This window comes from Syngnathus floridae, chromosome 16 (assembly GCF_059516105.1).
Source record: "Syngnathus floridae isolate MCC-2025c chromosome 16, RoL_Sflo_1.0, whole genome shotgun sequence".
NCBI lineage: Eukaryota > Metazoa > Chordata > Actinopteri > Syngnathiformes > Syngnathidae > Syngnathus > Syngnathus floridae.
The window spans coordinates 6917846-6940773 of record NC_142428.1 but is presented as its reverse complement, the minus strand read 5'-3'; the positions used below and the strand labels follow the sequence as shown (position 1 = coordinate 6940773).

Sequence of the window (22928 nt, the reverse complement as noted above, 5' to 3'; positions counted from 1 at the left end):
ATTATGGAAGTCTTGTGATGTATTGTGACATTTTGGATTGTGCTGCCTCCACAAAAGCAGCGGAGGGCCTCACAAAAGGAGGCAGCATTGTCAGCCGAAGGGCAAGAATGAGATGAAATGCAATTATATGCTGAATGACATTTTCTAACAACCTCGTCATCTCTTGACAGTATAGGTGTTATTGTCTGGAGGCGCTCCTAAAGGCGTCACACTATTTATGAACCTTTGTGGCCATCTTCTGTCAATCCATAGCAGGAATTTTCTTTATCTATGTGTGCAAGACTTTGTATTGTCATTTACTGTATTGATGTCACTGTTGGAAAATTGTTTTTCTTTTTCACAGCTTTTCTAATCTCCAGCAAGATGGAGTGTCTGTCACGGCTCTGTTGCAATTTTCGAAATACTGTTTGTATTGCTGTATTCATTTTACCGCCTCAACACTTGATGCGCTTGAGTTATCTTTTTATGTTTGTATAGACAATGTTCACCTCAGTGGCAGACCATACATTTCGTACCCTTGGAGGGATTGACCTAACAAAACCTTTTTCTCTAACACTACTATCGCGTCATTATCACACAAATCATCAATACTAACCAAAATGACAATTTTTGGGTTTACAAATAAAAGTTTTGGATTATTCAGTGCATTTTAATGGACGCCAATTGTATGTAGATTTTTGCACTTTTGCTCGATCCCTATCTGCTGGGAGTGGTGGGGTTCCAGTGTTTTTGAGTTGTAATATCACCATTCACCACTAGATGGCAAACATGGCTTAGTTGCACCAGCACCCAGTCGTATACCACCCTATACTGGCTACAATGTGAGTAGGCCTAACCCTTTTTGTAGCTTTGGAATGACACGCAGGACCAACGTAATACCTTGATAATATTTAAATGATTTATTTTTGATTGCTTTTTGTCAAAAAAAAAAAAGCACAAAATGAGGTCTTTTATTTATTGTTGGTTTGTTGTTCGGAAGACTTGTGCCGTCCTTGAATTGTAATTTTTATGCAAGACGGCACTGAAAAAAAAAAGACACTACGTGATTATTTTGTATATTGTGTCAAACCTTTTGTTAAAGATTGGATCTTTTTTCATTTGTTTAAGAATTTCAATTATGAAAATTGAAATATATTAAGAGCGCATGTTTTGTTCATATTGAATTTTTTTTGTCATACTTCTGCTTAGGAAGTGTGGACCCTGGTAGCAAAGAAATATTAGCTAATAAATTGAGTTCATATTTTCAGATTGTGTTAAGGTGTTGCTCTCCTTGCCCATTCACCATTGATGCCCTTGGACCAGACTGTGTGCATGATGTCTGCAACGTGTCAGCATGCGGCCCAGTGGTGATTGAGTCATTGCCCGTGCATGCTTCCACTTGACACCATCTCCATCGCTCAAATTCACCTCCACCCTGCTCTTCTCCTCCCCAGGATTCCGACATCCTCTTCTTCCGTGGTTTCAGCTAAAACAGCAACAACTAATCAGGATGTTCCGCAATCATCCATTCCCATCACTTCCTGTGGTCCATTTACACATCTGCCACGACATTCAGCATTTCATCCTTGTACTGTATCTTTTTTCTTTTTCCATTTAAACATCTGCCATGACATTCAGCATTTCATCATTGTCCTGTATCTATCTTTTCCCCCTCAAGGATACTCACTGTCATACTTTTCCGTACACCTGCACTGTCGGTATGAATGTGAATTTGTGTGCTTGCGTTCACTCAGCTGTTCTGATGGGCTGCTTGGTCATGCAGATTTGTTACAGAAAAATCTGGAACCAGACAAATTGGATAGACAGAAAGAAATGAGCAAAAATGGTATCAAATTCAACTGTGGTGGAATTGAGGCTTGCATATGTGCCCGGCTGCGACTGACAGGAAACCAGTCGATATATTGATGTTTATTATTACAATTTGCAGCAGTGTAAATTATACTGAGATTGTTTCTTTTATCAAAAAAAATGGGCATCATCTTTGTAATTTTGTTGAGTTCTATTGTGGTGCAGGTGTACCTAATGTTGTGGCCAGTGAAGTGAATTGCCTTGCAGCTCTTTTTGCCACTGCAGATCAATATTCCAAACAGTGCCTTCAATTCTGGCTTCAGTACTAAACTAAAGTTATTGTTCTCATTTTTTGAATGAGAACGTCTTCAAATGAAGACTTTTGAACTAGTAGGCCAGACAGACTTGAATCATTATATTATTTTTTTTCCGTTTATTAAAATCATGTAATTTCAATTCAGGCAACTCAAATATATTAGATTAATCTTTCTCCTGTTCGTGATTCATTTCCCCCCTCTCATGAGATTATCTTGTGTTTATGTATTTTATGTCACCTGCTAAATGAATTAATTATGAACCATTAAATAAATGCTGTGTTATAGTAGGAGTTCAACTCAAACTATACTTCATAGCTATCTTATCCATAAAAAGGTACTTTCCACCCCCGCTGTAACGTAAAGCCTTTTTTTCCATTTAGTTGGATGGTTTTGATCTGTAGAGGATTGATGGGAACATCTTATTCAAGTGTGTGTGTCCTCATATAAAACCTTGAAACCAATCTGTGTATACGTGTTTACACTTTACTTTAACTGTCGTAGTCCTTGTGATTTCAGCAACGGATGAGACGAGGGGGAACTGTCGAGTGGTTAAGCTCAGATAGATTTTGTTGTGTGTAAACACATGATAATATAAATATTATTCATTTGCAGGCATCACTTTATGTATACGCATTTTTGATTGATTATTTTTGATTGATATGAAAAAATCTTAGACCACATTGTATTTTTCGTTTTAATGCCTGGTTTCACTAAATCACTCGAGTAACAGCCAGGAAAGAAAATGTGGAATGCAAAAAAAACAAACAAAAAAAACACTGATTTTGACAGTATAATGCTCAAGGTATTTGATGGAAGGAATTAAGTTATTTTGGGCATTATCAGGAAAAGCTTTGAACAAACAAACACATGTACCTTCAGTTGTAACAGGCCTTTAGAATTAAAAAGAAAATCAGGGATGGATGGATGGATGGATGGATGGATGGATGGATGGATGGATGGATGGATGGATGGATGGATGGATGGATGGATGGATGGATGGATGGATGGATGGATGGATGGATGGATGGATGGATGGATGGATGGATGGATGGATGGATGGATGGATGGATGGATGGATGGATGGATGGATGGATGGATGGATGGATGGATGGATGGATGGATGGATGGATGGATGGATGGATGGATGGATGGATGGATGGATGGATGGATGGATGGATGGATGGATGGATGGATGGATGGATGGATGGATGGATGGATGGATGGATGTTAAAACATTGCACCGTTAATACGTAGCAATTTGCATAAGCAGCGAGTTAGCAGTTTGGTTCATTCACAAAAGAAATAAAAACGAAGCACTGAGTACATGAAATGTTCATCCGACATTTGTTTGTTGCCTTACAAATAAAATTTGACCCTGAAATGCTTTTTTACATTTTTTTAACAGGCAACCTGGATGAATTCATATTTGTATGCCACATTGTCTGTTTTGTTTCCGATAGACAAGAAATAAAATATTGTTATCCTTCATGATTTATGGAGGGTGGCGTGCATCGGAAAAGAATTCATCAGCATTCAACATGCAGTCACATAGAACAAGAGGGCCTTTTCTCGTCTAGAAGCAGCAGTCATTAAGACATCTATGACTTCCCTTCCCAATCATTTTCTGTTTGCACAGGGAAGATTACTATAATTTGGCCACTAGCTTCTCTGCCTCTTTTTTGGGTGATGTCCATTCACCGCTAAACCAATGTGAGGAAACCAGTGTTTTGCATAAAGACTGGTGCTATTGCCCCCATCCTAGTTTTGCACACAGCAACACAATTCATCAACAGGTGGGGAGGAAATATGTTGTCCCTCAGCTGAAGGATGTTGGAGAAACAGGGACAAAAAGTCGCTGGCAAGAGGGCATTCAGCCCACAGAAGGACTTCCTCACTCAGGACAGAGGAGAGGGAAGTCTCACAACAGCTGCACCAGTCTTAAGACGGCTTAATTAATGCCTGCCTTTATTTGACAATTTTTCTTTTTTTAACCTTTTTCAATTTGTCTGGGAGGCAAACATGCAGGGTTACTGTTGCGAAGCCAATGATGGCTGAAGGCTCGGATAAAGCATTCGTCTTAGAAATGTATATTGAGTGTGAATTAAATTGGGAAGAAGAGTAATGGGAAGTCAGACGAAGTCATTTAAGTGCTGTGTTTTATAATATTTTTTTCCCTTTAATCTCTTTGATACTTTTCATTTAAGAGTTGGGATACTTGGCCTTGCCATCAGCAATATTTTATATAATTTTTTTTAACATCAAGCCTGGATCCCCTTTGACTGATGTTTTATGTTAAATATGCTTTTTGTGGCATGAAAGGTATTTAATCAAGATTAACCTTGGTATTTTTGTAGTCATTGGCCCTCTTTGTGAGATTTCATTCTATACAACAGTCCCACATTGCTATCTGTGCCCTGGTGGAAATATTTTTTTAACGAGTTGAAGAATTTTTTTTCCATTTATTTATTTTCATCACTGCAATGTACGGAATGTCAAATGGCACGATATGTATATTAATTTGGAAAGCAATAATTTGTTCGCTATTAGTAAGAACTTAAGTTTGTTAGTCAGGATGTTCTAATGTTTGTGTAAAATACTTTACTCAGGATTTTGTGTAAAAAAAAACAACCTTAACCCCATCCTGTTTATTGTCATGGCCAAAAGTACTCCATTTATTTGCAAAGTCCTTTGCTCGTATGGGGTGGCAGCAGCACTTGCGCTTGTTAATGTTCATTGATGGCTTTCAGAGCGCGGCGCACTCGAGGATCCTCACATTGTCCGCGGCCAAAGTACAGACAAAGTACTACTTTCCCTGGGTGGTCCCACTCGTGATAATACACTCTGCACTTGTTGATTTACGGCTCACGGTTCAACTGCTGCCAATTAACGTGAATGGCCGCCGGGAGGAAGGAGAAAGGAAAGGGGAGGAGGCATGACGGGAAGTGGACCAGCAACAGCCGGCCTTCCGGAACCAGGTAGGACACTCCGAACTCAACTCAGGTGGAGCGATGACATTGCACGCGGAGCTAAGTTATATTTGTGTCATCATTTCATAGAAAGAAACGCTTGTTAAAAATGTTGCACGTCACTGACGTCAGTCACAAATCGGTCGTCAATTACTGCGCACTTAATGCTTTATGTTCGAAATGGAATTAAATTCATCTGAAATATGATCTGCACTTTTACTCTTCACAAATCTGCATTTGCAAGGGCGTTTGTGGATTTCATTTGTAAACGTATTTTGCACGCCCTTGATTTTTTTTAAATACTTGTTTTTTATTGCATTTATTGATAATACAAGCAACACACTATGTCCGTTTGTGTAACTTGACATGTTTCTTTAATTATATTAAATGAGACTTAATTTTGTGGCACAGCTCATGAATTTGTTTTGTGCTAAAAATCAAACAAAACCTTGGCCAAAAAATCATTTTTCGCTATCGACATGATACATCATGAGATACAATTGCTTTTGTAGTGGTCGGCTGTGAGCTATTTTTCAAGATAGTGTACATTGACGACGCTCTACGAGGGATAACCTACGCTCACTAGACATTTGAAGGACACTACAAAATAGCAAAGGCACTTTCTCGTCTTGAGAATGATTTTGAACAGAGTATGAAGTTCTTCGTATTGTTAAATGGTTCTTTGTACAAGCCATTAAGCGATTGTGTTGCTTGCATTTGCCAAAAGTGGAATCAGCAGCTGCCTGCCGAGGTCGCGCACTATTGCACGGATCTCGATGACCTTGTCGAAAGCAATCACGACCATAACACACGCCTATAGTTTTCTCCTTCTCATGTTAAGACATAATCTCTCTAATTGGTGTCAGGGTTGAGCTTCTTATGGTCAAAGTTGTGAGGATACCTCCAGACCACATGACACGCTGACACTTGAAGAAAACAAATAAATGGAGCAGGGAACTAGAGAATATTGTTAATCTCTTTTGTGAGTCTTTGCGGGTGGCCAGAGTATTAGTGTGTTAGTCCGGCCTTCGAACCACTTCAGCCTGACGGGATCCTTGGACTAAAGTCAATCCCATCTGAGCCTTCTTATTAAAACCTCCTTTTTACACCTGCCTTATTCCAACAATGTTGACCTAATAAAAGAAATGTGATCCTTTTTACTGCCGCTAAACCTAAGTTTCAGCTTTTCTCAGACCAATGATTGATTAGTCAAGTCATTGAGTGTGCTTTTGTTGTGTTTTCTACTTAGCCGACTTTGGAGTGCTTTTTTTGTGTTGAGTTTTTTGCATCAGTGAACATCAGCACTTTGATTTATTAGGTTATTTAATTCTGCAAACAAGCTGCATAGATATTCTCATGTGCTGATTTTACCTATAAATGCTCTCTAAATGGAATTGAATCAAAATGTACTACTTTAACGTCGCATTCAGTAGAACCGTTTCTTTCAGTCTGAATGCATCTTGATATTTTGAATGTGCTTACCTCTTTAGAGTCAGCACATCATAAAAGATGTTTTAATCACGAATCTTGATATATAGTGGAACCTCAGAAACTGGCTGCATTTTATTAATGCTCACTTTTTTTGTAATTAGAACAACGTCTCCCATACATAATAATGTGAAAAGAATTAATCTGTTCCACCAACATGAAACCTTTATAAACATATTAGCCAGTGAATTGCTCTATTTTACACCATCAAAAAGATCAATTCTGCTCTCACCTTTTCCTTTGACATCAATTATAATGACAGCGCAGCGAAAGGATTACGACAAATTTGACTTTCGAATATCCTGATTCCAATCAATTATCTATGGTAGCGTGGAGCTGCTAATGTGGAGGAAAAAAATTTGACTGGCAAATCGGTTCGTGACGAAATAGCTTTTTTTTACTTGCACCTCTGGCATTATAGTAAAAATGCTACGCATGTAGCATTTAACTCCAAGTACATCTCATTCTGAACTATTTGAAACGCACACCCAAGTACGTTGGAACAAATTTGCCAGTAAAAAAAATATTTTACTCGATATTGGCAGCTCCACGTAATTATGAGACCACAATAATCGAGACAGCTAGAGCAGTCCTGCACTGCTCAATAAATGACTACTTGGGTTTTATTCCAAATTCAACAGTATTCTCTTTGTGAAGGCATCATTTTTTTTAAACCTGATTGAATGACCTACATTGGATCTCATTAGATCGTGCAAATCATAATGACCCTGCCACTATGTTTCAGAAGGATTTAGAGAATATTTATTGACTACAATACAAAATAAAGATTCAACAAGACCTAAAATTAACTACTTGCATATTTGAGCCTCTGCTCTTGAGAAAATTCCATTTTTACTATCCACAAGCCAGCGACGTACAGTGACCGGCGGAACAATTAAATGCTCTTCCACTAGATGGCAATTAACCTTTGTATCCACTTTGAGGCATTATAATATATGCCTTGGAGGAATAGTGGTGTGCAAATACGGATCTATGTATACAGTATTCAGCTTTAAATACAGGCATATTTCTAAAACATGAGCAGAGATCATTCGTGTTGCCAGCATGAGAGGCCACCACTGATGGTCAGGGGCACACAAGCCGACTTAATCGGGCCTCCAAGCGTGAATGCGCCTGAATATCAGTGGGCTGATGTCTGCCCTCTGTCCTCTCACCTGCGACCTCTCGGCAGACTGGTGCTTTGTCCGCGAGCTTCACGACGAGAACCGCGTACCCTGACTTCAAGCAATTAAAGCCCGTGAATAGCAATCCATAGGGAGCGTGACAAAAAAGCCTTGGAGAATTCAAAAGAGACGCCAGCTTTTCGCCACACGAGATTTGTAGGCATTGCAGGGAGATTAGCAAAAGTTCAGGAAAGATACAAAAGGAGAGACAAACAGTTTTCAGCGGTAGTTAAGATTTCCCGTTGCGCAGTTTGCCCATCTCCTGAATGCATTACAGAGAGACCAAACTGAATGAATGCAGCACATAGACGTTCATAAAACAGAAATAAATGTCTAAAAAATGCAAGTAATCTCTGAAAGCAAATGGGCGCCCATTGAGGTACTCTTTTGGGTGCTAGCCCGTTGCTCCCACTAATGGTCTGTTTGACTGAAGTAGCACCAGGAATGCTCACCCTCCCAATGCTTCCCAACTCGGGGCACGCATGGCAGCTCTCCCATTTTGTGGATGTGTTTGCCTGGCTGTCATTATACTTTCCAGCAGAGAAAGAAAGGAAAACTAATTCTAACACACTCGCCCATCCTGTAATGAACAGGGACGACATATTTATGTTTTTGCCAGAGAACACTTGAAACACAAGAGGGGTTTAAGTAAAGAGAGCGTCGGTCTTTTGGGCCATTTTCAATATTTCCCCCCTTAGTGGCCCACGGGGCAAGTGAGGGGTTGCTTCTTTACAATAATCAGGTGACCAGGGGGAAAATAGTGTGGCCTTAACAAGCCCAAATTAAAAAAGAACATCATTTTCATTATGCAGTCAAACACAATTACAAGCAAATGTTTTCTCTGTGGAACTGCCCCTGCTTTCAGGGTCTTTGTCCCGGGCTCCTTAGTGTGTGCAGAGAAAGGACCCGGTGGTCAATGGGCAGCTGAGTGGCGTGTTCAGCGGAGGCCCACATCCTTAGCCCCCAGCACAGAATGCGTTTTGTTCCAAGAGCAGCCGTACATTGGGAGCAGATTTGTTGAATTAGCGAGCACAGCGGGAGACGGGGAAGCGGAGGCTAAGCGATGGGGACGACTTGTTGCTAGGTGACTGACACACAACTGCAGGATGCCACTTTGTAGAGCTTGGCACGCCTTGTCTGTTTCCCTTTTTCCTTTTTTTTTTTGCCACCCTCCTCGAGATAACACAAACACTCTCGACCTGATGAAATTCACGTTAAAAATACAAACAAAACGGAAACTACTCACGTTGTCTAACTTTAGAAATCTTCTGGCTAAGTAATATCGAGGAGGAAAAAAAATGCTTCCATGAGCAAAATAAAGGTGCATTACCTTTACTTTATGTGATATACTGGTTAGCATCACATCTGACATCAGACATTAGTGTCATGCCGACACCCTGTGCTATCAGCAAAAAAAGAAAAAAAAAAGTCTTTTCCTGAGGCTTTTAAGTGACACACAAGGTCAGCCAGGATTTATGTTAACCCCCATTCTCTTATAAGCGCTGCTGCTGCAAAGTTTTTTTTTTTTTTTTTTAAATGACATTGTGTGTATGTATATATATATTTAATTTTGTTGTTTCTGTTCAATCGTCTCGCCTTTATCTCCTCAGCATTAATACTATTGTGAGTCCATTGTTCGCACGCAGATACATGTACATACTGCTTATATTATTATCATCCTTTCTAGGTATCAGTCGGCAGATCACGTCTCTCGGTGAAAGCAAACTATAATGTGGCAACCAATATGCAGCGTATGAGACTTCCTTATTACTTGCAACTCTCACCTCTGCGAGTTTCACAATGAGACCTTTATTTCGCTTTGGTCTTGCGCCGCCTAATAGTGTGAGCTTGCCCGAAAATCCAATAGAAATTCAGGCTTGGTGTCGCTCCTATTTGAAGCCGTGCCTGAAGGTCAAAACCACATCCACCCCGATGAAAAATCCATTGTTGATTTGAATCCCCACCTTGTGCTGCTCTAATCCTTTTCACCAAGGAAGCATCTTTACTCCTTTGTGCTGCCTCTGGCTTATGAGAATATCAGGGCACACCTGTGCCCTGAGAAAAATTCCCCTGCCCTCTGTAAAGACGTATTATTCAGTGCAAGGCCATGTTTCTAAAAGCATTTGCAAGATTGCAAATGGTCCTTCAGCCAGGCACAAAAAGAAGAAAGATACTGTTTACAATATTCTCTATTCCCGTATGAAACCTATAAATGATTGCAAATACAATTTTTGCTTTACGTTTCATAAATAGACTGTTATGCTATAGCATGGATAGTGAATGAAGCGATGTGTGTCGTGGTTTGCTGAGATGCACTCTGGACATATTCATATTACTTCATTTAAAGTGAACATGATGGCCTTGCAGACAGTAATTTATTTGGACTCGGTATTGCTTCGTTTCTTTTGAGTGCTGCGGATCTTGCTGCCCAGTTCTATACACGAAAATTCATTTGACAGTAATTTTTGTTCAGAATGAATAAATAAATAAATAATTGGAAAAATAACTAAAGAAATAACTAAATAAATAAATAATTGATAAATAAATAAATAAATAAATACTTGAATGAAATAATAAATAAATAAACAGATTGAAGGGAGATCCACAGACCACTTTTTTTTAGGCCGAGTACAATTACAATTAATTTCGTTTGAGTATTTGCCACTACAAAATCCTCCTATTTGACAATTAGATCCTGTAAGCAATTATTCTTCATTGTTCTGCCGTTGAACTTTTCGTTTATCGTGTCCCACATTTGACCTAAATGTAACCTGTAACGCAAGGCATTTCAGTTTTGTGGTGTTTCTGAACACTAGGGGGCACTGTGCAAAAGTATGTCGATAAGATGCCAAGTAGACACAAGAGACGAAAAAGAATAAATACTGTGCTAGGAATGTGGTTGCCCTCTGAATGTAAAGACAAAAAACACTCCCTCTTGAGAATGCTGCAAGTTATGAACAAAACTGTCCAAGTGCCATTTCACAGTGGCTAACTTTGCATCATCCACAAGTGAAAATCTTGCAGTTCCTTTTCCTGTAAATGCTACACGAATTCCAGCGAGACTTTCCGCATGCCTCTCTCTGCATTGAACATAAAAGCAAAGAGCTGCGAGCTGCTTTGTGCAACACACCAAGAAAACAGAGGCCCGAGAATCAAGTTCCTTGTATGTGAGCTGATTGGGTCCACTGCCACATCACGTTGGCTGGCTTCCATACGGCTGCCGAGATAAGACGGTATTAACGCAGTCTCATCCTCTGCTTTAAGTGTTACAAAGTCTTTGGCAGGATTTAAATGACTCTTGAATGCACACGAGGTGATTTTTGCTATCAATCTCTTTTGATACATTCTTGCCTAATATTTTTGTAGCGACCAATTTCAGCCTTTTTCTGGCTTGAAAGTTATATTTATTGGGGGAAATTCTGCCTGGTCTGATTTTAATATCAGCACATAGCAACATCCCTGCTGCAGGCCTGGATGAAAACCGTAAATGAAAATTATTGATCCCAACTTCCTTTTAACTGAGATGCGTTTTTACATTGCCTGTAGAAATCCTGCACTCAGGTGTCGTACAGCTTGCTCATTTACACTGACCCCAATCCTCAGCACATCCAATGATTTAATCTTCCCTGGCAGGAGGACCCAGAGCAGCCCCCCGCTCACCCTCCGAACATGCATTTTTAATCAGTATATTAAGATGTCACATAACAGTCTGAGCTCATCATCTATGCCGCCGGTCATAGCACGTCGTAGGAGTTGGGCTATTTGGAGCACGATTAGATTCAGTCGCTGGTATTTGGTTGAGAACCATGACGGGAAAAACGAAGCCTTTCGCGAGGGTCACGCTGAGATGAAACTCGATATGAGTTTCTTAAGAATCCATGGTGAGTCGCCACGTAGCGACAAAGAGAGGAGATCATCTGACTCATCTTCTCAAGGTCTCCAAAGTCTCATCGCGCAAGACTGCTGATGCCATGCAGTACACTGCGAAGCCCGGATAAATATTTGAAGATGTGTTAGTGGCGAAAGCGAGATGACTCTCAGCCTGTCACTTGTGCTTTGGAGTCGCGGCATCAAGCAGGGACCTGCTCAGTGACATGGCGTAACTCGAGCAATGACACGAGCGAGCGTATACGCTCGGCGCCCTCCCTCGCCCTGCTCGCAGATAGCCCTGTCAGCTATACGCTGTCACACGCATCAGCCTCCAGGTCGGGTGGTGAGCTATACGTGCTGCAGCTCTGCCTTCTCCTGCCCGTACCTAGACAGCTCTCTTCATCCTAATGAGCTCTGTCAGAGTGGCATTTGACATAAGCCATCAATAAAGCACAGCTGACACTCTGTCGGACTCTCGCTGGCCTCCAGTGCAAACAACTCGCCATCCCGAGTTGCACTTTTGATTAAGTGGAGGGTTCGGATTTTTTTGATCATATTATTCCAACATGAAATAAATGTCAACCAGGTTTAATCCAAATTCTACTTTATTTATTCATGTTCACTGTTGATCGCCGATGACCTGTTAAATATAACTATATAAAATGTAGTTGTGTTTAATTTGGTGTTTTTTTTCAAGTATATTTCCACTTCCTTGTGCTGTTCCAGTTTGAAACTAAATGAACAGATATAATTTGAAAGCAAGCTCATGCAAAGGAAATGAAGATCGACAATAACACTGAGTGCAATTTTAGATCGACGCACTTCGGCACTAATAAAACAAAGTTACAATTAAGTTTGATGGGAACAAATCGACTCGCAAGACCCAATTACCGTCCTGAGAGTGACAAGGGTATTACGCTGCGCCCAATTTAGTATTTATTATCAAGTAGTATGACATCACCATAATATGACACACTTTATGATTCATTCTCTGCGAGCGGAAACTTGCTCCCGTTTCTTTTTTCGTGCCTGAAGTTCAGGACTTAATTAGGAAAGTACATAGCAGCAGATTTATCAAATAAACCCAGCGAGTGAGATATGTTCAAAATAGAGCTAATATTACTGCCGCTATTCTGTTTTTATAGATCCTCACTTACAAGTCATGCTAAAGAGACTGTGTGTAAAGGTCATAGAAGAAAGCGCTACTACATAGCAGACAAAAGAGCAAGTCTGTCAGAAGAGACATTTATTGACAGCCCTGTGTGTATATGTGTATGCGCTGGTAGTAAATAAGAGGAGGCACACGCTGTAGACAATGTGAAGTGGAGGTGAGGCCCGGGTGGCACGGCTGTGGCGTTGTGACCTGTGCCCCGACTCACGCATGGTGTAGCTACCCGGCGCCAGAGGACCTCCTGACTGTGATGAGTTTTGACTCCTGTCACCTTCCAGTGTTGTCAAGATCCTCTGACTTGGCCTCGGATTTTTCTGTTTTATTTTATCGGAGCTTTTCCGCTGCACAGAAATGCGTTGGGCCTGGTCTTTTGAACTTTTATCAAAGCGGGCCTTCGGATTGTCATATATTTTCTTTTAAATGATTTGGACTTGTGTTTTTGGGAGAGACCTTGTGCTCTCTGTAGCGGTGAATAAAAGAGACTGAGAGAGTGTGGGTGGCTTTATAGGGAGCATTCAATCAACCCCCTTGTTTGACTTCTATAAAACTGCCCCACGGGGCAGCATGTTGACTGGAAAGGTGTTCTTGTTTTTGCAGAGTAACTCTTGTGTGAGTTCAACCGCCAAACTTTAGGATGTTGAAAAAACAGAGCTCAGGGCTCGCGGTTCACTACGGCACAAAAATGAGGCAGGAATTGAAAAGAAAAATCTGCCCCAGGATTTTTCTTTTCTGTATGCTCTGCCAGATAAAAGCTACATATTTTTGCTGTAGCTCCAATTTGCCGTTTTCTGTCCATAGCTGAGTGCAACAGTGGATTTATTTCTCTAAATGACCAGCTTGGCATTTTAGCCCTAACAGCCAAACATTGCCTTTCGCATACAATTGCACTTGTTGTGCAAGTTGTATAGGCGCTGTTTATGTTCATTAACTTTCTCTGCGCTATATGCCACTCACAAATACGGGTAATATATGACAGTGTTGTCTAATGTGTCCGCTCCCTCGCTCCCCCCTCCCACCCACCATCACCAGTTTCATTTAGCCACTCTCTGGCCAGAAATTGACTGCATTCAAGATTGGAATGGATGTAATAATTACTTGCACTCTATAACATACTCTGTAAATGCACCCACCCTTTAAAAAAAAAAAAAAAAAAAAAGAGGGCAAGATTCAGTGTATCTCTAATGGCTTTTTTGCAAAACATTTGCAGTTCAATCTCACTAGATTGTTTGTTTACGATAGGTGAATTTCCTTTGGCTTGCAAGTGCAACTCGCAGGAAATGGAAAACAAAGATTATGAGAAACATTCAGTATAGTATTGCACTTTTATGCTGCTTTGCAGTTGGATAATAACTACTGTTTACAAGCTTGGATATTCATTGATGCACTATTTTTAAGGGCAGAAATGCAGATAGGGGAAAAAACATAATGCTGATACCAGGCTTTTTTTACGGTATCAGTCCTCATGACATTGACCGATATGATGATGTTTATTATCCGAAATTAAAAGACTAGAAAATAGCCATTAATTTCATGCAAATTTAATAAAAATGCTATATTGGGATATAAATGTGTTTTTCAAAACAGATCTGTCATTTTGAGGGAAATTTTATGTATTAAAAGTGGTATTGGTGCTTGGTATCGGTATCAGCGATTACTAAGTATCGTTCTGAAAAAAAAGTGGTATCAAACATCCCTACCAGTGATACTACAAAATCTTGCATCACATTGTTTTGTTTGTGACTGACGCACACTCGTTATGTCAAAGAACTCTTGAGATTAGCGCTGTCAACGTGCACTGCAGTCGGATTATTCAATTCTGGGCTCAATATCATATTTGCCGAGTTCCATAGCCTCCACATGAATCGGCTCATCGGAGATGAGGCCAAAAATCACATGCGCCGTAACGACAGTGTTCTTGTGTGCTATGTGAAAACAAAAGCTTGGGGGAGGGGTACGTGTATGAGGAGGGCAGGGCTTTGGCATGTGCACCCCCCCCCCTCCCCCTCCACATTGGCCGCCGTGGCCCATTGGCTCCCCTCGATCTGTGTCAGAGGGCCGTGTGACTGAAGGACGCTGGATTACATACACTAGGGGCCAACGGGTCAGCGGATAAGAAGTCTTCTCTGTTACCGCAAATCCACAGATTAAACGTAGCGTCAAGAGCTAGTGCCGCCCTGGGGGCAAATGGCTCTGAAAATACAACTCTCTGAGAGCTTTAGCTTAACCCTTCTGTCACCACGGCACAAGCAGGCGACCTTTGCACAGAGCCACTGTTAATTCTCTACACATGAGCCAGACTTTCAAATACACACGGGTCACGTTGAGGTTAAGGGGGTATATTGCTTGACATGATATCTTAATTGGAACGTTAATCTCACGCGGATGAGTTAATGCTGTAGAAATCAAATCCTGAAGGCTGCTTTTTGCTACGCTTAGCATATATTCGCATTGCACAATGCAATTGCAGATTGCAACCTCTTAAAGTAAGAAAACGAGATTTGGTGTATGTAAACGCTTTGTGGACTATAGGCGGCGGCGGCGGCGGCGTGGGGGCAGGGCAGATGGTGAGAGCAAGCAAGGTACTGTAGGTTGCATGGGAGTGTGGCAGGATGGCTGTTGGTGACAGGCTCTTGTAGCGTCTCGTCTGCTCCAGTGATCCTCGGGAATCTGGGTCATTTCCAGACGGTTCACATGGAACTATTCCCCACTCCTTCCCTCCTGCTGCCCAGGGCGAGCTATGACCCAGCTACATTCGAATAATGATGATGAGGACACAAAGTAAATGTCTCTTATTGTCATTTGGGGGATAAGTGAGAGGTGGTCACCACCCCCTTCTTTTAGTCTCATGATATCAGCACCCTGTTTGTGTCATGAGCATGTCACGGGAAAACCGTTTCTGTCACAGTACTTCTCTAAAGCTTAATACCGTGAATTCAATTAGAAAAAGATTCATTCTTGTATTTGGCAGAAAAAAAAGGATTTCTTTCATCTTGACACGGATATTATGTTCTTTAGGTTTTGCCTTTGTCTTTATTTTAGTATTTTACTCAATACGTAAGTTTGTGTTTATTATTGCCTTGGCCAATGTTTGCTTTATTGACTCGTATGAAAAACTTCAAGAAGATGTTCTTTTGGTTAATGTGACAGAAAATACATTTCTCATATTTTTTTAATAATGGGTGAGGTATTGAAACACTAATCAGCTAGTGTCTATCTCGTAGTTTTTTTGCTAAAACCAGATTTTACTTCAGGCTTGATGTCATTTTAAAGTATTATTGTTAAGTAATTTCTTTCTGTCTGTGTTCGAAATGATTTGGAATTATACTGTAGGCTAAATAGTCACATGTGGTGTTTTATCCTTTTGATTAAAATTAGATCATTTCCCGTTTAATATCCGCAGTGTTAGTCAAAGAAATGAGCACTTTAACACAATTGTCTCGGAAATTTAACATAGAAGGCGGCTGCAGTAAATCACATTTGGTGTGCAGACAAGCGTCTGTTGAGATGAGGATGCATGAAACAAATAGACAAAGGGGGAGAAAGATGTTTGAATGAGATCCACTGTGTTGTTGTCTTGTGGTAATGTGTGGAGATATTGGTGTCAGGAGGCCTCACTGTGACATAGGCCTAGACTCAGACTTCTTTCAACTTTGTGCAGTGCAAAATACTAATGGCGTTATTACAGACTCGTTTGTAATTGACATACTTTTAAATATACAAAATCAAATTTCTGCTCTATTTTTAATATATATATATATATATATATATATATATATATATATATATATATATATATAAATATATATATATATATATGGATACGTGTGTATGTATAAATTATCTCGATGAATCAAAAATGAATGAATGACTGAATTAAAAAAAAAAAAAAAAAAAAAGTGTCCATAAACCAGACACGGAGCCACAGACTACAATTGTTATTTGCAGCCCTCCGTTTAACGGATCAAAAGCAACCTGGTGTTTTATTGATGGTGCGCTTCCTCGAATAAGTCCTTGTAAATTTAGTTTGGGACAGGCAGTCTGCGGGGATGAAATATTTACAGGCAACTAAATATTTCAGAAGAGCAGCATGTCAATATACCTTCCTTGCAGCATCCCGTGGAGGTTTTATCCTTTGTTTACCAGCTGTGATAATGTGTTGACCTTGATCAACAAAACCTCCCGGTTGGCAGTCTGACTTAAATAACGCGGCCTAATAGGCTTTATTTGTTCGTCGACGGGAGCACGCTTCTTACAGTTTATGCAAATTGTGAGCTTCTTGAACTGCACGCTTTTTACTTTTTAACCCAAGACGACGCGTCTGCAGTAAACCAGCAAGAGAATGAACAGCTTCCTGTGCAGAAGGCATTTCATAACCCCTCATCAAGCGTCTATAATTCATGCACAAAGAGCCCGAAGGGGATACAGCGCAGCGTGGATGCGCGTACACGTACGAGGACGAGCCCATCTCTGTATGTGTGTGTGTGCGTGCGCGCACCACTGTGAAAATAATATCAGGCCTTTCCGTTAGAATGAACTTTACTACTGTATCCAGCCATGAAATAATCTGACCCGACACTTCAAACCATCTGCGCTATCTATCTGCCCTCTTATTTACTAAATCAGCCTGAGCACAAAACGGAGTGTGGCTGATACTAAAGCCTGCCAGGGACATCATCATCGTACATATACACACACGCTTGCGCGCTCTTCTCTCTCAGTCTTCATTTACTGCACTTAAAAAGTAGCATCACGTTTACCGAAAGATGCATTCTAGTGTCGCATATCAATGCCCAAAAAAAAAAAAGCGCACATTTTCAACTGTAACCTTTATTTCTTTAAAGTGATAGATGCACGTCGTAAATAGGGCAGTAAATTAGATTTTATGATTATTCTCTATTTTGGAGCACCTGACGTAAAGGCGCACTGTTGTGGATGGAAGTGTCGTTTTTGTTGTCAAAACAAGCCCACCGTACAAAGCGCTTGTTTGGAAACCGCGATACGAAACGACTACGGACGCCCGGCAAAAAGGTCAAAATGTTTATATATTATGTTTTGAAAAGGGAGGCGCTGAGATGTACATCGCGCCCGATTGGGCCAACTTGACAGTGATTGACGTGCAGCCATGGCAACCGGCCAGCCAATCTGCCAAGTCCAATAGGAAATCATCAGAGGGGCTTGACTGTCTTTTTCTCCCCCTTTAAAAAAAATACACCTCTGCTCCGGCTCGAATCCTCTCCTACTTTGAATCCCAGCCCACCTTGATAAATACATCGCTGCGCCGTCATTCCTTCTCCGGTCCTTCCGATCCCTTCGCCCGCTAAGTTTAGCCAAAGCAATGGTGCGTTAGGTTGCCCCCACCTTTCCGGCGACATCGATCCGCATCTCCCTCGGCTCGCTTCAACTTTGGGGATTGCCTTGTGTGTGCGTGCGTGCGGGCGCGCGTCTCGCGGATTGCCTTGGCGCGCGTCAAGAAGCCGACGGAGACGACGTGGAGGAGAGAGAGGAGCACGGAGGGGCAGACTCAGGAGAAGCCTCCATGTTTCAGCTGCCTATCTTGAATTTCAGCCCCCAGCAGGTCGCCGGGGTGTGCGAGACTCTGGAGGAGAGCGGCGACGTGGGCCGCCTCGGCCGCTTCCTGTGGTCGTTGCCCGTCGCCCCGGCGGCCTGCGAGGTGCTCAACAAGAACGAGTCGGTGCTGCGAGCCCGGGCCGTGGTCGCCTTCCACACGGGCAATTTTCGCGAACTCTACCATATCCTGGAGAACAACAAGTTCACCAAGGAGTCGCACAGCAAGCTGCAGGCGCTGTGGCTGGAAGCGCACTACCAGGAGGCCGAGAAGCTGCGCGGACGCCCGCTGGGGCCGGTGGACAAATACAGGGTGCGGAAGAAGTTCCCGCTGCCTAGAACCATTTGGGATGGCGAGCAGAAAACCCACTGCTTCAAGGAGAGGACCCGGCATTTGTTACGAGAATGGTACTTGCAGGACCCCTACCCGAATCCCAGTAAAAAACGGGAGCTTGCACAGGCTACCGGACTTACACCCACACAAGTAGGAAACTGGTTCAAAAACCGAAGACAAAGAGACAGAGCTGCGGCTGCCAAAAACAGGTAAGAACGAGCATTTTACTTGTTTTGTCTTTCCGTTAAATATTACTATATACTTTCCACAATTTTACCACCAGCACTATTTAATTAGGACAGAAATTTGTATTTATTTCATATTCGGGTAGTCTACAAGATCCCAAAATAACGTTGCTCATTTTAAATGACGCGCAAAAGAATGTACTATTCCAACATCACCACGGAAAAATGATTTTATTCTTGATTCTGGTAAAAAAATCTGAGCGGTTAATGTAACCACAGCATTTGTTACAGTAATGATTAATAGCTATATATCTTATCTTAGTAGAATACAACATTAGTCTGGTACATTTTTTTTAATTCGTGTTACTGCGAATTAATTCATGATAGATGGATGACATAAACATTGAAATGATTTGTTTTGTATATGATGTCATTTTGTTGACTTATTACTACACTTAAATAAAAATGCTATTATATATATATCTATTTTTTAGAAGAGGAAAAATATGGATTTGTGTTTGCCACTGCAATCGTGATTGCTACAGGGTTGTCGTTCTTTGTGACGCCATGTCCTCTTGTCCAGGCTTCAACAGCAGGTCTTGTCCGGGGGCTCTGTTCGCTCCCTGGCCGACGAGGACGGCACCGTGGACCGTCTGGGCAACGCTTCCAGTCCGGAGGCAACCCTGTCCAGCAAAGCGGCGGCCTCGGCCATCTCCATCACCTCCAGCGACAGTGAATGTGACATCTGAGAGCTCTGCGGCTCAACTCTTGATGAATGGAAGCAGCGAAAAGGGGCGATGAACGAGTGAAAGACAATCGAATACAACGACTCATAGTGCCTGCGTTGCGTTACACACACATACATGCAAACACGCACATACACATGTAGACATGGATATCAGACGCCTGCCAAAACCATGCAAGGATCTGTGAGGCCTCTATACTTTTATTTGCATTTGACCCTTGGAAGACTGATAACTCCCCCATTGAGAAGGATAAAAAAGAGAAAGTATAGAGAGCGCCTATAACCTACCGTATTTCATGTTGAGAAAGAACTGTGCTATTTTTACGTTTCTTTCAAAAGTTTTATAAATAATGTTTATTTGCCTATTTAAACGCATCTGCTCTGTCTTTTTGGATTTCATCTTCATTCGCTTGGTGTTTTTTAATACTTTACCTTGTGCACAGGTGGACCTGTTGAGCATGCGCGCTTTAGTGACAATGTATTTTAAGTCAAAGGGAACAAGTAACTTAATAAAATAATTGTGGATCGAGAGAGATCATTTTTTTTGTGATTGGTGTTTGAAAAGACGAAATATAAAAAGGGAAATTGCTTAAATTCATGTCTTGATGGCTGGCTCTATCTGTCCACCCTGACACATTTCACAGCGAGCCTTAATTGACCATCATGCTGGGCGTCGTGTAATGCAGGGTGACAGCGAGAGGTCAGCGAGAGGCCGGCTCACTAACCCGGATGATGCGCGGGGAGAGAGCATCATGCACATGAAAACACGGCAGATTGTCGACGTGCACAAGCCTTGCATTGCGCGCATGGACGAGCACTCGCCGTTGTCTTCTTGGATAGTCATTGCATGCTTTCTTGCAAAATTACCCTAGAAGAAGAAAAAAACAACTTCTATTGACGTAAAATGTCTTCGAATATTTACAAAATTCTTATCTGGGAAATGTGTAATGTCACAAATGTTCTGTGGTTAATGATTATTTCAATTTGGGGTTTCATGTCAAAATGGCTGATGTAAATAAAATGTGCATAGTTTATTTCTGAAATTTATAACTTTGCCCCAATAATAATATAATAATATTGATAATAATTGTGGTGTAATAACAATAATAATAATTCATAATAATATAAAAGAATAATCCGCCTGTGATTTTATAAATATTGGTCCATTAACATGCGGAATGTTTTTTCATGCTTTTTTTTTTTACCGCAAAAGAAAACAAATGCCCCTCCCCCCAGCTCTAATAAGGAACTGCTGCGTTTCCATCTATTTAACCAACATTTGTCTTAATCGTCAACAGTGTCCTTTGGAAGATTTTTTCATACTATTAATATAGAAAAAAAGAGACGATGCACGAGCGCATTTATATTGTCCGTGTTTTTTATTTAAATTATGCATAGCATCCATGTGGCACAACTGTGACAGTATAGTCCCACTGACAGCAGTTAATATTTTGTGCTATCGTAAAACAAAAGCAAAAAACAGTAAGGATGGCACGAGTTGCTTGTTTTATTATTTTGAATGTCTAAAAATGTCCTCAACCGCAGTATTCTCCTTAATCTTAGGTTACTCTTGGAATATTGAGAATATTACTCAATCTGCGGAAACTGATTTTTTATGGCTATAAGAAAAGGAGACTAGTAGAAAGGACTAGTTCCAGGTCGACGACGTTTTTTTTAAATACATTATTTTGGTTATGATTTAAAAATGTCGATAATGTCGCTTATATGTTTGTTGTAATATTACTGTAGTATTAGAAGAAATGAGGAATTAGGAGGTTCATTGTAATTGCCAGTCTGTATGTATTAATATGTAGGCCATGTTTTTTAAAAAAAATATATATGCATACTGCATACATACATTTTTCACGCACGCACGCACGCACACACCAAGTTCATCTTTAGCTATACACTGGGCAGGTTTTTTTTTTCTCTAAATAAACTAAGCTGCATCTGCAGGATTCAAATCATCACCCTTGCAAGGGCAGCTAATTTTAGATGATATTCTTGGAAAAAGACCCCCCCCCCCCCACCCTACCCCACCTATGCAGCATCGTCCTTGTTCCATGAATATTGCGAGAATATGCAATCCCCCCGCCCCACCCCACCCCGCCCCCGCTGTTATTGCTATAGAATGGAAGAAATGACGCCCCCACCGCAAGTATGGCAGAAGGGCGAGTTCAAGTTGAGCTTTTCCAAGTGTATAGGGCGGACACCTGGTTGGCTCCAGTTTGTAATGAATCGGTCCACACTAACTTGTGAGATGCACAAAAGGCTTTCAAACACAAAGCGAATATGAAAGGGGGGCGGGGGTCGCGAGGCTTTTTGCTCTTTATTTTTGGTGGCTTCTCTTTGGAACAAAATGTCTGAATATTTCCGTTTCCATTGAAAGTAAAAGGAAGGAGGGAGGGGAAACACATTGAGGGTGGGTGGAGGGGGTGTTTCTCTCGGTCAATAAGGTTGTCAAACTGGTCAGCGGTAATCAGTGCTAATGATGGCTCTGAGGTCCCCCTCTTGGACAAAGGGGCCCCGCCGCTGTTTTGTGAAGGGTCCCAATCCAAAGAAAAGACTCCTAGCATGTGTGTGTGTGCACTGTGGTCTGGTCGTGCATTAAAAGGGTTTTAATTACCATTTAAGTATTTTTTCTGGCTTGTTGTCCCAACCTTCCGAATACCCGCGCAGTAACATTTATTGTCGCGCACGTTTGACTTCCTCCCCACACACGTCACTTGCTATTTAGACAGGTAAAGAGTTGTCTCTTTTCAGCCTCAGTTGTATGTTGAAGGTCAGCTTGCACTATATGCATAATATCTGCATGCTATTCTCTATATTGCAATGATGTCAAAAGCCATTCTACGCACTATGGATGCTCATGGTGCAAGCACAACCGCCACCTGCACTTGTAAGAAAAAAAAAAAGAATAACAAAATAATAAATACATTTTTAACTGAACATAAAATGCGGGGGGAAAAACGTAAGATTATACATGTTAAACATATTGTGTAAAATCTACTTCCTTAGTGTTGAAGCATCTCCCCAGCATGAGGTGAGAACATTCACACGTCAGGTGTGAATATTGGAGAAAAAAAGAATGAGTGAATCTAGATCATCAAGTCAATAATTTTAAAACCGTAACGCAGCCACTTCATAAAATATTTTTGTGATTTAGTCAGATTCTGAACTATATGAAATTTAGCTTCCTGGAGACTAATGAAAATTTCACTCCTAACCAAGCAGGATATATTCATCATAAAAGCAGCTCACCAAGCTAGACAATTTTATTTTTATTTTTTAAAGGAAATTACATTTTGGACCAAT

The 22928-nt window shown here is 41.0% G+C and overlaps 1 protein-coding gene across 2 annotated transcripts; it reads left to right on the top strand.

Moving 5' to 3' along the window:
* The first annotated feature begins 4961 nt into the window (after nt 1–4961).
* six6a (SIX homeobox 6a) lies at nt 4962–20543 on the top strand. Of its 2 annotated transcripts, XM_088400902.1 has the most exons (3): nt 4962–5080; nt 18350–18892; nt 19452–20543. In XM_088400902.1, exons 1-3 carry the CDS (start codon nt 4998–5000, stop codon nt 19615–19617), a joined length of 792 nt encoding a protein of 263 aa, XP_088257028.1. In that variant the 5' UTR covers nt 4962–4997; the 3' UTR covers nt 19618–20543. The 2 variants fall into 2 exon arrangements, with proteins under 2 accessions (XP_088257028.1, XP_088257029.1); XM_088400903.1 differs by lacking the exon at nt 4962–5080 and having other exon boundaries at nt 17932–18892; nt 19452–20540.
* Nucleotides 20544–22928: the final 2385 nt, after the last annotated feature.